This window comes from Nerophis ophidion, linkage group LG07 (genome assembly GCF_033978795.1).
Source record: "Nerophis ophidion isolate RoL-2023_Sa linkage group LG07, RoL_Noph_v1.0, whole genome shotgun sequence".
NCBI lineage: Eukaryota > Metazoa > Chordata > Actinopteri > Syngnathiformes > Syngnathidae > Nerophis > Nerophis ophidion.
In genome coordinates, this window is record NC_084617.1 from 22,549,278 (window position 1) to 22,566,016 (window position 16,739).

At 38.4% G+C, this 16,739-nt stretch overlaps 1 protein-coding gene across 10 annotated transcripts in view; it reads right to left on the reverse strand.

The window, feature by feature from the left end:
- Positions 1–16,739, reverse strand: part of LOC133556071 (RNA binding protein fox-1 homolog 3-like) — a 981,253-nt gene that overhangs the window by 66,244 nt on the left and 898,270 nt on the right. For all 10 annotated transcript variants that reach the window (XM_061905676.1, XM_061905681.1, XM_061905679.1 and 7 more), the window contains 2 exons: positions 15,390–15,518; positions 3,127–3,180 (listed from right to left, as the gene is read on the reverse strand). In XM_061905676.1, the coding sequence (XP_061761660.1) occupies positions 3,127–3,180; positions 15,390–15,518 (183 nt within the window). The remainder of the gene's footprint in view (positions 1–3,126; positions 3,181–15,389; positions 15,519–16,739) is intronic.

Here is a 16,739-nt window from a genome sequence, read left to right on the forward strand (position 1 = left end):
GCCTGTCGGGGCGGAAATCCTAAAACCCCTTGGTGGACACCAGCGGTGAGGGATGCCGTCAAGCTGAAGAAGGAGTCCTATCGGGTCCTTTTGGCTCATAGGACTCCGGAGGCAGTGGACAGGTACCGACAGGCCAAGCGGTGTGCAGCTTCAGCGGTCGCGGAGGCAAAAACTCGGACATGGGAAGAGTTCGGGGAAGCCATGGAAAACGACTTCCGGACGGCTTCGAAGCGATTCTGGACCACCGTCCGCCGCCTCAGGAAGGGGAAGCAGTGCACTATCAACACCGTGTATGGTGCGGATGGTGTTCTGCTGACCTCGACTGCGGATGTTGTGGATAGGTGGAAGGAATACTTCGAAGACCTCCTCAATCCCACCAACACGTCTTCCTATGAGGAAGCAGTGCCTGGGGAATCTGTGGTGGACTCTCCTATTTCTGGGGCTGAGGTCGCTGAGGTAGTTAAAAAGCTCCTCGGTGGCAAGGCCCCAGGGGTGGACGAGAGGTCCGCCCGGAGTTCCTTAAGGCTCTGGATGCTGTGGGGCTGTCTTGGTTGGCAAGACTCTGCAGCATCGCGTGGACATCGGGGGCGGTACCTCTGGATTGGCAGACCGGGGTGGTGGTTCCTCTCTTTAAGAAGGGGGACCGGAGGGTGTGTTCCAACTATCGTGGGATCACACTCCTCAGCCTTCCCGGTAAGGTTTATTCAGGTGTACTGGAGAGGAGGCTACGTCGGATAGTCGAACCTCGGATTCAGGAGGAACAGTGTGGTTTTCGTCCTGGTCGTGGAACTGTGGACCAGCTCTATACTCTCGGCAGGGTTCTTGAGGGTGCATGGGAGTTTGCCCAACCAGTCTACATGTGCTTTGTGGACTTGGAGAAGGCATTCGACCGTGTCCCTCGGGAAGTCCTGTGGGGAGTGCTCAGAGAGTATGGGGTATCGGACTGTCTTATTGTGGCGGTCCGTTCCCTGTACGATCAGTGCCAGAGCTTGGTTCGCATTGCCGGCAGTAAGTCGAACACATTTCCAGTGAGGGTTGGACTCCGCCAAGGCTGTCCTTTGTCACCGATTCTGTTCATAACTTTTATGGACAGAATTTCTAGGCGCAGTCAAGGCGTTGAGGGGTTCCGGTTTGGTAACCGCAGGATTAGGTCTCTGCTTTTTGCAGATGATTTGGTCCTGATGGCTTCATCTGACCGGGATCTTCAGCTCTCGCTGGATCGGTTCGCAGCCGAGTGTGAAGCGACCGGAATGAGAATCAGCACCTCCAAGTCCGAGTCCATGGTTCTCGCCCGGAAAAGGGTGGAGTGCCATCTCCGGGTTGGGGAGGAGACCCTGCCCCAAGTGGAGGAGTTCAAGTACTTAGGAGTCTTGTTCACGAGTGAGGGAAGAATGGATCGTGAGATCGACAGGCGGATCGGTGCGGCGTCTTCAGTAATGCGGACGTTGTACCGATCTGTTGTGGTGAAGAAGGAGCTGAGCCGGAAGGCAAAGCTCTCAATTTACCGGTCGATCTACGTTCCCATCCTCACCTATGGTCATGAGCTTTGGGTCATGACCGAAAGGATAAGATCACGGGTACAAGCGGCCGAAATGAGTTTCCTCCGCCGGGTGGCGGGGCTCTCCCTTAGAGATAGGGTGAGAAGCTCTGCCATCCGGGAGGAACTCAAAGTAAAGCCGCTGCTCCTCCACATCGAGAGGAGCCAGATGAGGTGGTTCGGGCATCTGGTCAGGATGCCACCCGAACGCCTCCCTAGGGAGGTGTTTAGGGCACGTCCAACCGGTAGGAGGCCACGGGGAAGACCCAGGACACGTTGGGAAGACTATGTCTCCCGGCAGGCCTGGGAACGCCTCGGGATCCCCCGGGAAGAGCTAGACGAAGTGGCTGGGGAGAGGGAAGTCTGGGTTTCCCTGCTTAGGCTGTTTCCCCCGCGACCCGACCTCGGATAAGCGGAAGATGATGGATGGATGGATGGTTGATTAATATTACACTATAGATCAACAACGAATATAAGTGTTAATTCTTATAATATAATATTAACATGTAATAAATAAATTAACATTACTAATATGACAACTAATATCGACATAAAACAATAACAGTTTATTTTTCTTACATTTATAATCAAATGTATATATATATATATATATATATATATATATATATATATATATATATATATATATATATATATAATGTAAATAGTCATGAAAATAAAAAACACACATTGAATGAGAAAGTGTGTCCAAACTTTTGGCCTGTACTGTGTCTATATATATATATATATATATATATATATATATATATATATATATATATATATATATATATATATATATATATATATATATATATATATATATATATATATATATGTATTTATGTATATATGTGTGTGTATGTATATATATGTATGTATATATATACATATATTTTTTGTATGCATATATATATATATATATACTGTATAAATGTATATATATATGCATATGTATATATATATATATACACACACATATATATATATATATATATGTGTGTATATATATATATATATATATATATATATATATATATATATGCATATTTTCTAGAATCAAATATATCGCTGTTGTCACCATACGTGCCCACAGTCAACATGTAAATATGTTTTATAACTATTAATAATTATCATATTAGTTGGTAATACTACATTAGTAATTTTAATAATTGCAGTAAAAAATTATATTATATTAGTAAATTTAATTGTAATAGTTTTTACTATGTTAGTAATTTAATAATTATATTAGCTGTTAATATATTCGTAATTATAATAGTCATATTCTGTAATATATCAATAATATTAATATGCATATTACCTGTTAATATATTAGTATAATGAATAATAGTAATTGTTTATATTCTATGATTATTATTCCTATTTTTAGTTGTTGACATTTTATTATTATTATGATTACCATGTGGTTACCTGCGGTACTGCGCTTAGTTGAATGTCAGGTGTGTGTTGCCACGGCAATAAAGTAGTTGCAAACAAAGCGAACGTGAGGGAAGACGAGAGAACAAGATGTGGGCGTCGGCCCGCGCTAAACTAACATTGTCATGGAAACGTGAAGGCACCGGACTCACCTTGGATCCTCGCTCGTTAAAGATAATCTCCACATCTAAAATCTTGCCAAATTGCTGTGAGGGAGAGAAAAAGGAGAGAGGAAAAGACGTTAGGAAGTCAGACACAAACATAAAAATGATAGTAAATGTTGCTCGGTGACCGTGTTTCATCCTTTTCTCGTTTCTTCCAAATTGTTTGCTTGTTGACTAAAGAAGAAGGTTTGTCTTTTTGTCCCCTGAGCTTGTGGGTGATCTTTGACTCCACCTAAACGTCTTCATCTTCTTTCTGTTTGTTTGTCTCACAGTCAACATGCCCCCCCCACCCCCCCAGGGTGTGGGCTGCTTGATACTGGCTGCCCCCACATGCTACCAAGTGTGAGCTGCTCTAACGACTGACTTTTAATTGCTGTCTGCAGCCGCTGCATTACTTCATTAAAAGTAATTAGCCCGTCAAGTGGTCTGCATCGCCTCCATTCCTGCACATCAGGGACCAAATGGACCTTCCCTGCGCGCCATCAGGGCCGACATTAAAGATTCTCTTGTCACGTCACACGGAGCTCAGCCACACCACGCGATGCACAGCTTAGTCGTGGCCGTATCGATCTAAATATCCATGTCAGGGTGAGTGTTGAATCTGTGGCTGAGCTAGATACTTTAGTTGAAACTATTTGATACTGGTTTATATTGACAAATGTGCAATATTGTTCAATGATTATTACATGTCTAGCTTGTGTGCTATTGTGTGCTTAGCCGCCATGTAGCTGCTAGCGCCAAATAGCCTACAACAGGGGTCGGCAACCTGCGGCTCCGGAGCCGCATGCGGCTCTTTGGCCACTCTGATGTGCCACAGCTGCACAATGTCCGGAAGAGGCTCCGAGAACCAGAATCCCCCCGAAACAATCAGGGGGATTCCGGTTCTCGTAGCCTCTTCCGGACATCACCCGGGGTCAACATTCTTCGATTTTCACTCGGACAACAATATTGAGGGCGTGCCGTGCTGGCTTTACTTTTAGCGCCGTCTACATTTTGACGCGTTTCACAAAATACAGAAAATAAATGGGAGCCGCAACCATTCTCGCGAATAACCGCTGGTGTTCACCCATATAACAGTAATAAGGGCGTGCCATGAAGCCATTGCCTTTAACGCCTTCTACAACTTGTCCAGACATCTTGCCAGTCCAGTAACATGTATGTGGCTTCCGCAGATACATGTACACGACTGCAAGGCACACTGGGTGACAAAGAGTACACTGACGGTTGTGATATAAATAACTTTAACACTCTTACTAATATGCACCACACTGTGAACCCACACCAAGCACGAATGACAAACACATTTCGGGAGCACATCCTCACAGTAACACAACATAAACGCAAGACAACAAATACCCAAAATCCTTTGCATCCATGACTCTTCCTGACTATACTATACACCCCCGCCCACCTCAACTGATTTACGGAAGGGGGGAAGCAGGTTTTGGTGCTAGCGGGGTGTATAATATAGCCTGAAAGAGTCATGGATGCACAGCATTTTGGGTAATTGTTATGTTGCGTTTATAATGTGTTACTGTGAGGATGTTCTCCAGAAATGTTTTTGTCATTCTTGTTTAGTGTGGGTTCACAGTGTGGTGCATATTAGTAAGAGTGTTAAAATTGTTTATATCACAACCTTCAGTGTACTCTGTGTCACCCAGTATGCCTTGCAGTCGTGTAAGTGTATCTGCGGAAGCCACATACAACATGATACTGGACTGGCAAGCTGTCTGTACATGTTGTAGAAGGCGTCAAAGGCAATGGCTTCGTGGCACGCCCCTTATTACTGTTATATGGGTGACCACCAGCAGATATTCGCGAGAATGGTTGCGGCTCCCTTTGACTTCTTTGATTTGTGAAACGGGTCAAAATAGCTCTTTGAGTAGTAAAGGTTGCCTGGCCTACAATATTGCAGTGGTTGTCAAACTTATTTCACCAAGTGCCATCTCAGAAAACACTTGGCTCTCCAAGTACCACCATGATGACCAACCTTACAATACAGTAGTGTAGTAAGCCTAAGTATTCATCATAAAAAGGCAAATGTTTTTTTTTAACAAATATATATAATATATTTTGGCCAATGTAACATTATACACGGTTTGAACAGTAACACTGTGTTTCAATAGTTAGTTTTAATGATTCTTTGGTGTACCACTAGAGGGAGCCTGCATTCCAGCACTACAGTTTGAGGATCACTGCCTACCAAATATCTTTGCAGAGTTCATCTGAGCGACGTGTCTCTTTTTTGGCTGGTCTTTTCTCTGTGGGGCCGCCCCTGAGTTATGGCCCTAAACAAAACCAAAAATTTGGGGGCCTCCGAACCCCATTACAAAATGATTTCACGTTTCAAAAAAAAAAAAATTATATATATATATATATATATATATATATATATATATATATATATATATATATATATATATATATATATATATATGAATGTGTGATTTCCTGTGTGATGCAAGCAGTCCTGCAGCGTGTTTACTTGTGTGTAATATCATGCGCGACACAAGCGGTCTTGCAGCGTGTTTACTTGTGTGTGATATCATGTTCGATACACGCAGTCCTGCGGCATGTTTACTTGTGTGTGATATCATGTACGATACAAGTGGTCCTGCCACGTATATACTTGAGTGGGATTTAATGTGCAATACAATCGGTCCTGCAGCGTGTTTACCTGTATGTGATTTCCTGTGCGATACAAGCGATCCTGCAGCGTATTTACTTGTGTGTGATATCATGTGCGATACAATTGGTCCTGCACCGTGTTTACTTGTGTGTGATTTCCTGTGGGATACAAGCGGTCCTGCAGCGTGTTTACTTGTGTGTGATTTCCTGTGCGATACAAGCGGTCCTGTGGCGTGTTTACTTGTGTGTGATATCATGTGCGTCAAAAGCAGTCCTGAAGTGTGTTTACTTGTGTGTGATATCATGTGCGATACGAGCAGTCCTGCCAAGTGTTATTTGTATGTGATATATATTGTGCGATACAATCGATCCTGTAGCCTGTTTACTTTTGTGCGATGTCATGTGCGATGCAAGCAGTCCTGCTGTGTGTTTACTTGTGTATGATATCACGTGCGATACAAGCGGTCCTGCAGCTTAATTAGTTGTGCAAATCTGGTCAGCCAGTCAACATCTAAATGTGTTAATAAGAACAGAATTTCTTCTGTTTTCCTCAAGTAATTTACACAAGGTAAGCATGCTAGGCTATAGGCTACTAGGAGCTGTGTAGCTACACAACAGCTAAGCACACAATAGCTCACAAGCTAGACATACGTAATAATCATGGAAAAACATTGCAGTGTAAATATTAAACAAGAATCAAATAATTATAGTTGCATATTACTTACACATACAAAGTTTCCAAAGCATATTAGCAAATATCCAGTAACAAACGTGTCTGCATGATTCAATTTACTGTGTCATGAGCTTAACTTAGTGCTTATCAAATAGTGGAAAGGAAGGGGGTGTTGGGAGGAAATAGTGTAATAAATTAATAAATGAACATTCACTTCAGGGGGGCCTGAACAATCATTCTGTCAACTGATAAAAAGTAACTGTGAGCCCATCGGGGTGGAGAGGGGGTAATGTTGGTTGGTTGGTTGGTTTGAGTTGATTTCAAACATGTTTACAATTACAAGATGAGACATCACCATTTCCAGTTTCTCTGTGCCGTTAAAGCAGATTGAAACCAACATTTCCAGTACCCCCCACCAGAGGTAGGTAGTACTAGTAACGCGCTACATTTACTCCGTTAAATCTACTTGAGTAACTTTTGGGATAAATCGTACTTCTAAGAGTAGTTTTAATGCAACATAATTTTACTTTAGTATATTTAAAGAGAAGAAACGCTACTTTTACTCCGCTCCATTTATCTACATTCAGCTCGCTACTTGCTACTGATTTTTAATCGATCTGTTAATGCACGCTTTGTTTGTTTTGGTTTGACAGAGAGACCTTCAAAGTAGGATCTATAACATGCCTGTGTTTCACCAATCAAATGCAGTCACTGGTGACGTTTGACTCCGTTTCACCAATCAAATGCAGTCACTCGTGACGTTTGACTCCGTTTCACCAATCAAATGCAGTCACGGGTGACGTTTGACTCCGTTTCACCAATCAAATGCAGTCACTGGTGACGTTTGACTCCTTTTCACCCATCAACCAGAGCCAGGCGGTCACATGATTAACTGCACACTTATTTTTATTTTTTTTAAATTTCAACATTTACAAACAGTTGAAAATAATAATCAAAGTAAGTACAAAAACAGTATGAAAACCGTACAAAACAGCGCCAGGGGGTTGTAAATTCAAAGTAACTAAAATAGAATGCAAAAAAAAAAAAAATATATATATATATATATATATATATATATATATATATATATATATATATATATATATATATATATGTATATATATATATATATATATATATAAAATAAACAAAGTGCAAAGCCATAGGCTCACTCGATCTCAGTAAATAGCTTAAATTTGGAACACAGCATCATCGTTTTCACAGCTTTTTGGTTGTTTATTGGTAGAGTGTTTTAATGTAGACTTCTAAATCTTTTTTAAAGGCACGAAAAAACAGGTCGGGTATTGAAAAACTTACATTTCTGAATACAAAACTTAGCCAATAGTATAATGAGGTTGCAAATGTAAAATTAATTTTAAATTTTTTTTTCAAGACAATGTAAAACCAAATATACAGTATATTATTAATATATAGTATTGTTTTAGTTGCTTAAGAGATATCCCTGGCTCTGAATTTGTTCATAGCTATTTTTATGTTTTTGTGCATTACTTGTTGCCGTCATCAGTTACTCAGTACTTGAATAGTTTTTTCACAACATACTTTTTACTTTTACTCAAGTAAATATTTGGGTGACTATTCCTTACTTTTACTTGAGTAATACATGTCTAAAGTAACAGTACTCTTACTTAGGAAAATTTCTGGCTACTCTACCCACCTCTGCCCCCACCACCCAGCATAGATGCCAATAGATTTACGTTAAAAAAAAAAGGCTGGCATTATTCATCTATTACTTTCCCCAGGAGGTTGTGTTGGTGGACGTCCACAAGTTCCCCCCAGCCCGACCCCACTAGCTACGCAAACAACCGCATCAGCAGCAGACGTCACGGAGATCGATATCTCCCAGGCTGCTGAGGACGATCTGATACCAGCAGGGAGGCTGCCGTGTTATCCACATCAAACGTTCATTATTCTCTCCAAATAAATATGCAAATGTACAAAAAGCGGGAATCATCGCTCCATAAAAACTTCATTTTCACCACAGCATCATTTACAAAAATAATCCTATGAGAGCGAAAGAAAATATATATTTTTCATCCACATTGTCCATTAAGGATTTATGGACTACACTTCTTTTTTTATTAGCTACTCATTACCAGAGAGTCTGTGTTGTTATGGCAACAAAATGAGCATTACTTTTACTTCCTGCTTGTGAAGTGCAATACCACTGACTTTTTTTCCCATCGATTACAGAGTGAAATTCAGGCTGGTATCGGCGATACCGGTATTTATACATTTATATAAAATATGTGATATGTAAATATATACATAATATTTTATAAATATATATAATAATAATAATTACTTAGTCACACCATTTTTTGTTAAATTTAAATCTATTTTTTGTTTGGTGGAAACATTTTAGACACCCCTAATCTAAAATATTAGAAGCTCTCAAAAAAAAAAAAATACTCAAAATACAAACAAAGTTTAATTAGTTAGTTTAATCTTATTTTTATTGACTAACTTATGAATTCATTAATTTAAACAATTACAACAACCATAATAAACACTGTTTGTTAAGGCAGAATTTTGACACAGTCGGTCATGCAGAGACTCAAATCATATTATTATTTTTATTCAATTCTTACATGGGGAAAAACAGCAGTAAAAATCTTTAAAATAATCGGAATGTAATGAGAAAAAACTCAACATTTGAATAATAATAACAACATTTCTTCTCTTTATATATATATATATATATATATATATATATAGTATATATATATATAAATACTGCGATGAGGTGGCGACTTGTCCAGGGTGTACCCCGCCTTCCGCCCGATTGTAGCTGAGATAGGCGCCAGCGCCCCCCGCAACCCCGAAAGGGAATAAGCGGTAGAAAATGGATGGATGGATGGATATATATAAATATATATACATATATAAACATATGTACATATATACACATAGGTGTATATATAATATACACATATGCATATATATATATATATATATATATGTGTGTGTATATATGTATGCATATATATACATATTTGTGTATATATATATATATATATATATGAATATGTATATATATGCATATATATGTATGTATACATATATATATGTGTGTGTGTGTATATATATATTTACATATATACATATATTTTGTATATACATATATATACATATATAAACATATGTACATATATACACATATATGTATATATAATATACACATACATATGCATATATGTGTGTGTAAATATGTATGCATATATATACATATATGTGTATATATGTATATTTGTGTATATATATATATATATATGTATATATATATGCATACATATGTGTATATATATATATGTATATATATATATATATATATATATATATGTATATATATATGTATATATATGTATATATATATATATATGCATATGCATATACATGTGTATATATATATATATAAATATATATATATATATATATATATATATATATATATATACGTATATATATATATATATATATATATATATATATATATATATATGTCTATAGCATTTTATTTTTTGTTAAAAACATTATTTCATTCATTCTGCGGTGGAAAAAGTTTAGTCAGCCCTGATCGAAAACATTAGAAGCTCTCAAAATAAAAAAATAAATGTACTTAAAATTCAAACAAAGGTTAGTTGGTCAGTTAGTTAGGCATGAAAATAATACTAAATTATGAATTCATTAATTTGAAAAATTACAAGAACCATAATAAACACTGTTAGATGTGTTATTGTAAATTAATATTTTTGTACAGGCAGAATTTTTGACACTTACTCAATGCACTAACTATTATTTTTGCTTTATTCTTATATTGGACGAAAACAACAGTGAAAATGTAAAAAAGAGCAAAAAATCGGTAAGTAATGAGAAAAAAAAAATCTGACTAATAATGAATAATAATATAAGTAGTCACGTATAATACAAAGCTGACACAAAGTCATGTCTTTAAGTATATATTGTGTCAAAAAGAATGCGATGCATCCATATTTTGATTTGAAAATCGATTTTACAGCATAAAGGTCTGGTATTAGCGGTATCGATATTTCAGTATCGAGCCGCACATCACTACTTCATGCTGTGACGCCGACAAACACGTGGACGATAGCGATCATCTACGATATCACGGACTCATAATATGTGTGTGTGTGTGTGTTAGTGTGACCTGATTGAAGTGCACAGACCCTCCAGCACTTCAACTGGAGTGTTTTCGCTGGAAGATCAGAGTTCCTAATTAGCGTGGAGGTCCTGCTAATGAGGCCTTCATTCAGCGCCTCGTTAAGGACCCGCCAGTTCTGGGCACCCTCAACCCTGTGGCAGGCGGGTGGGGGGGGGGCGGCAGCATCCTCCTTGCTTGTTGCACCTCCAAAGCCCGCTTTGTTTGCGAGGCGGCAGGTGGGGCGGGGTTTTCCTCCTTGCCCCCGCCACGTAACGGTAATGGCGTATCGAGCTCCAGCAGCCATTAGGAGCTGAGGGATGAAGCGCTCGCGACAACAAAGGCCTTTTGTGGCGGCCGTGTCAGAGGGGTGGAGCGCCGGTGTCCCCCTGCCAAGCGCCGCCGCAGACGATCAATCCCGCGTCGCACGCCAGCACGCCGCGCAGGGAGGGGGGGAGGGGGGGCGCGGGTGGTGTCGATGGTGGCATGTGGGCGAGGCGGGCGGCGATCAATCCTGCGTATCTGCATGCATGCGGGCGGGCGAGGCGCACAAAGCCTCCGAGCTAATTACCGAGGCGATTTGGATTCCCGACGAGCGGCGCCGGGAACAATAAAGCCAACGACATAGGCGAGTGAGCGGCCATGTTGTCGGCCATTTATAACGCCACAGACGGGCCCGCGCAGCAATTCATAGCTTCGCTGTCTCTCCGACGCATCTGGCTTCTAAAAGTCCAATTAGCTCCGAACGTTTAACGTCCACCTTTGGATGCATCGCATTCTTCTCTGATCAAACTTTTATGGAGTCGTTAGGCAGAAGACCGACACGTTTGCATCAAAGCTGCGGCAACGCGAGAAGGGCGGCCATCTTTCTCTTCGCCACTCAACTGTCCTTCCTGAATCTTCTTTTGAAGGACATTCTTTGAGGGACATTTTTGGCAGAATAAGAACACCTTAGAAGAAAAAATGTGCCTAAGTTAAGCTTCAGTTTCAATTCTTAAAGGCCTACTGAAACCCACTACTACCGACCACGCAGTCTGATAGTTTATATATCAATGATGAAATATTAACATTGCAACACATGCCAATACGGCCGGGTTAGTTTACTAAATTGCAATTTTAAACTTCCCGCCGAGTGTCGTGTTGAAAACGTCGCGGTATGATGACGCGTGCGTTTGACGTCTCGGGTTGTAGCGGACATTATTTTCCAGCCCGATCCAAGCTATAAGTAGTCTGCTTTAATCGCATAATTATACAGTATTCTGGACATCTGTGTTGCTGAATCTTTTGTAATTTGTTCAATTAATAATGCAGAAGTCAAAGTAGAAAGATGGAGGTGGGAAGCTTTTAGCCTTTAGCCACACAAACACACGGTGTTTCCTTGTTTAAAATTCCCGAAGTTGAAGCTTTACTATGGATCAGAGCGGTCAAGCGAAAATGTATCCTAACCACATGTCAACCAGCAGTTTTCGGTGAGAAAATTGTGGTAATAAGTCTGCTCTTACCGGAGACATTAGCGGACCCAGCGTCCTCCTGCAGCTGCTTGACTTCCCTCAGAGACACTCGCGGTCAACACACCCGTGGCCACACCCCATTGACTTTCAGATACTATTCAATCTCCCTAAAACACTAGCAACACAATAGAAAGATAACTGATTTCCCATAATTATTCTAGTAAATGTGTCTAATAACATCTGAATCGCTCCCACTGCAATCGCCTTTTTTTTTTTTTTTTAATTTTTTTTTTAGTCCTTCATTCTAAATTTCCTCATCCAAGAATCTTTCATCCTTGCTCAAATTAAAGGGGAAATGGTCGCTTTCTCGGTCCGAATAGCTCTTTCTGCTGGAGGCTATGATTATAAACAATGTGAGGATGTGAAGAGCTCTACAACCCGTGATGTCACGCGCACATCGTCTGCTACTTCCGGTAAAGTCAAGGCTTTTTTATTAGCGGCCAAAAGTTGCGAAATTTATCGTGGATGTTAAATCCTTTCAGCAAAAATATGGCAATATCGCGAAATGATCAGGTATGACACATAGAATGGTCCTGCTATCCCCGTTTAAATAAGAAAATCTCATTTCAGTAGGCCTTTAAAGGGGAACGGAGCTTTTTTGGGAATTTTCTCTATCATTTACAATCCTTATGTAAGACAAGAACACATATGTTTTTCTTTGTGTTAAGCATTCTAAATCATAAATAAACGCTAGCAAAAGTCAGCTAACAATACAGCCAATCAGAGTTGCTCTATTCCGCCAATAAAGCGCTCTAAAAAAACATCCAAAAACCTCCATCAATGTTTTGTGTACATGCTGTAAGTATATATTTAATGTAGTAATATTCATAATAACATGTAATATTGACATATTTTGCTCATTTTAAACATTAATTTCACAGAGGCATCACAACAGCCACTTTTTTCTTCAACAACAACAACACTACTAATCATGGCAGCCATCAAAGACAACTTAGGAACAAATGATGATCCAGAAACGTATATTTTTCAGCCTGTATATAAGGAGGATGATCTACAAGTTTTAGAAGCTGTATGCTAAACAGATCCACCTTTATTGAAACACTATGCATTATGTAGCAGTATTGCTAAGTGCTAAACAAGAAATACAAATTATGAACAAAATAAAATTCTAACTTACTGTACAATGTCTGCTTTCACTGGGATGTTTATATATTCCCATTAAAAATAAATGGTACAAACAAGCATCTTTTCGCCACCTTCTCGGTTTAAGTCCGCAACCTACTGCTATCTAGGTGAGAGGCATGAATTGTAATCTAGAATTAACTTTCACCAACTCAGAGGCGATCCAGCAGCTCAGTATGTCAATATAGCAGCATAAGCTCGTTAGCTCTCTGTGATCACGGTGCTGCTAAGAATAGTTTGTCTGCGTTAGCACTTCTAATACAATATTGCTAATACGTGGTTAATATTCAGGTCACGAGATGTAAGTGGAGTATTTTTGTCGCTTTCCTGATGTTTTTTTTTAGGTGATTAATAGGAAAAATAGATTTTTCTCAATAGCACTATTACTTGCCACCTATAACAAGCCAAGTATTACAAATTACAATGCAAAACAATATATAAATATATATGAATATATATATATATATATATATATGTATATGTATGTGTGTGTATAATTCATGTATATTCTAGTGCAGAGGTCACCAACCTTTTTGAAACCCAGAGCTACTTCTTGGGTACTGATTAATGCAAAGGGCACCAGTTTGATACACACTTAAATAAATTGCCAGAAATAGCCAATTTGCTCAATTTACATTTGATAAATACATATATATATATATATATATATATATATATATATATATATATATATATATATATATATATATATATATATATATATATATACGGAATGACAGACAGAAATACCCATTTATATATATATATATATATATAAATGGGTATTTCTGTCTGTCATTCCGTCATACTTTTTTTTTCCTTTTACGGAAGGTTTTTTGTAGAGAATAAATGATGAAAAAACACTTAATTGAAGGGTTTAAAAGAGGCGAAAACACACAAAAAATTACAATTTTATTTTGAAACATAGTTTATCTTCAATTTTGACTCTTTAAAATTCAAAATTCAACCGAAAAAAATGTAGACAAAAACTAGCTAACTCGAATCTTTTTTAAAAAATTTAAAAAATAATTTATGGAACATCATTAGTAATTGTTCCTGATTAAGATTAATATTAGAATTTTGATGGCATGTTTTGAATAGGTTAAAATCCAATCTGCACTTTGTTAGAATATATAACAAATTGGACCAAGCTATATTTCCAACAAATACAAATCATTATTTCTTCTAGATTTTCCAGAACAAAAATTTTAAAAGTAATTCAAAGGATTTTGAAATAAGATTTAAATTTGATTCTACGGATTTTCTAGATTTGCCAGAATACATTTTATTACATTTTAATCATAATAAGTTTGAAGAAATATTTCACAAATAATCTTCGTCGAAAAAACAGAAGCTAAAATGAAGAATTAAATTACAATTATTATTTAAATTGTCAGGAAAGAAGACGAAAGAATTTAAAAGGTAAAAAGGTATATGTGTTTAAAAATCCAAAAATAATTTTTAAGGTTGTATTTTTTCTCTAAAATTGTCTTTCTGAAAGTTATAAGAAGCAAAGTAAAAAAATAAATGAATTTATTTAAACAAGTGAAGACCAAGTCTTTAAAATATTTTCTTGGATTTTCTAATTCTATTTGAGTTTTGTCTCTCTTAGAATTAAAAATGTCGAGCAAAGCGAGACCAGCTTGCTAGTAAATAAATACAATTTAAAAAATAGAGGCAGCTCACTGGTAAGTGCTGCTATTTAAGCTATTTTTAGAACAGGCCAGCGGGCGACTCATCTGGTCCTTTCGGGCTACCTGGTGGGCACCGCGTTGGTGACCCCTGTTCTAGTGAATGAGTAAAAATCAGTGCAGTTACCCTTTAAATTTAAGTTAAGTTTCGGTTTCGAATCATACCTAAGCAGCAAACCTGATAAAAGAAAAAGTCTGGAAAGACAGATGGGCATTTTAGAGATTGCTTCAACTTCCTGCCAGCTTGACACACTCTCTTCAGCGCTGGTTTCATAGAACATAGTCCTGTGTGGTAGAATTAACTGTTCTACTCCACCTCTCAATATTTTAGACCGACTTGGATCCAAAGGATCTGGGAGGTGTCTGCCCTCCTTGAAGGGAGAATCCTAACAACACTCATTTTGGCGTCAAAGGAGGACAGTACTCACCCCAAACATTTGCCTCAGGTCGGGGTCCCGGAAGCGGAAGGGAATGTTGGACACGTGTAACCTTTTCGGCTGCTGCTTCTCCGAGGAGTCCGAGTGCTGGGAGACGTCTGTTTGCGTCACGTCGTCCGTCTGGGGGGGAACACAAACACAGGACAGACCAGGCACTCATTAATGGGACGGACATTGGATGGCGCTCACATTATGTCAGCGGTACTGGCATTAATAGGAGTGCTGACTCGAAAAAATGGCAGCAAATGCTTGAAGATGATGTTGTGCAAGTAAGGCGAGTTGATAGTCTGACGCTCTTTTGGAACTTCATTGCCAACATGAACACAACATAACACTGCTAGCGCCACAGCGACGACACATCACGCACCTATGGTAGTTGCAGCGAGTGACGTTGCATTTAAACACCCCAGGAATTATTGACAAATTCTCCTGTAATGCTGTAATAATTATGTCAAATTATTTGTATTATTGAATATTTACAATATTATTAAATTAAATTCATTTTATCGACATCAATAAAAAAGTCCCTCCAGGATTCATAGAAAGTTTATGCAAATTACACACAGCAACTTAGTCCAATGCCCGCAGCTTCTGTGCACAATTTGTCCGAGCAGCACTCAAACGCAACACAACTGTCAAACCAATGCCACCTTACTTCATTGTTTACATGAACACAGTCACACATTCACTCACTTTTTACTCGTTATTCATTCATTTTTCCAACAATAAGATTGAACTCTGGACAGTTCGTCAATGTTCTCACCAAAAATGTGGTTAAACTTTGTGTTTTCCATCGGCGTAAAAGCTAGCGAGCTAGCTGAAATGCTAAAATGAAAACAAGAGATATTAATGTCCTTCCCGAATCTAAACTTATAAAAACACACTACTGTCTGAGCAACTAAGTGTGTATGTATGCGTTTATGTATGTATGAATGAAACTAGTAATACACTACTTTCACCGTCGGTCACAACATTAAGACAGCTAAGGATGGAATGATTGACACCAGAAGGTAAAAAAAACAACAACTAATGGATAGTTGATAATTAAGTGCCCCTAAAATAAGAACTATTTTTGTGAGAAAATGTACAATTTTGTCCATATAGTGTGTATGACTGTTTGAGTGTGTGTGTGTGTGTATGTTTGAGTGTATGTATAAATGTCTGTATGTGTGTCTGTATAATTGTGTGTACACATGTGTGCATGTGTATGTACAAACCCCGTTTCAAAATGAGTTGGGAAATTGTGTTAGATGTCAATATAAACGGAATACAATGATTTGCAAATCATTTTCAACCCATATTCAGTTGAATGCACTACAAAGACAAGATATTTGATGTTCA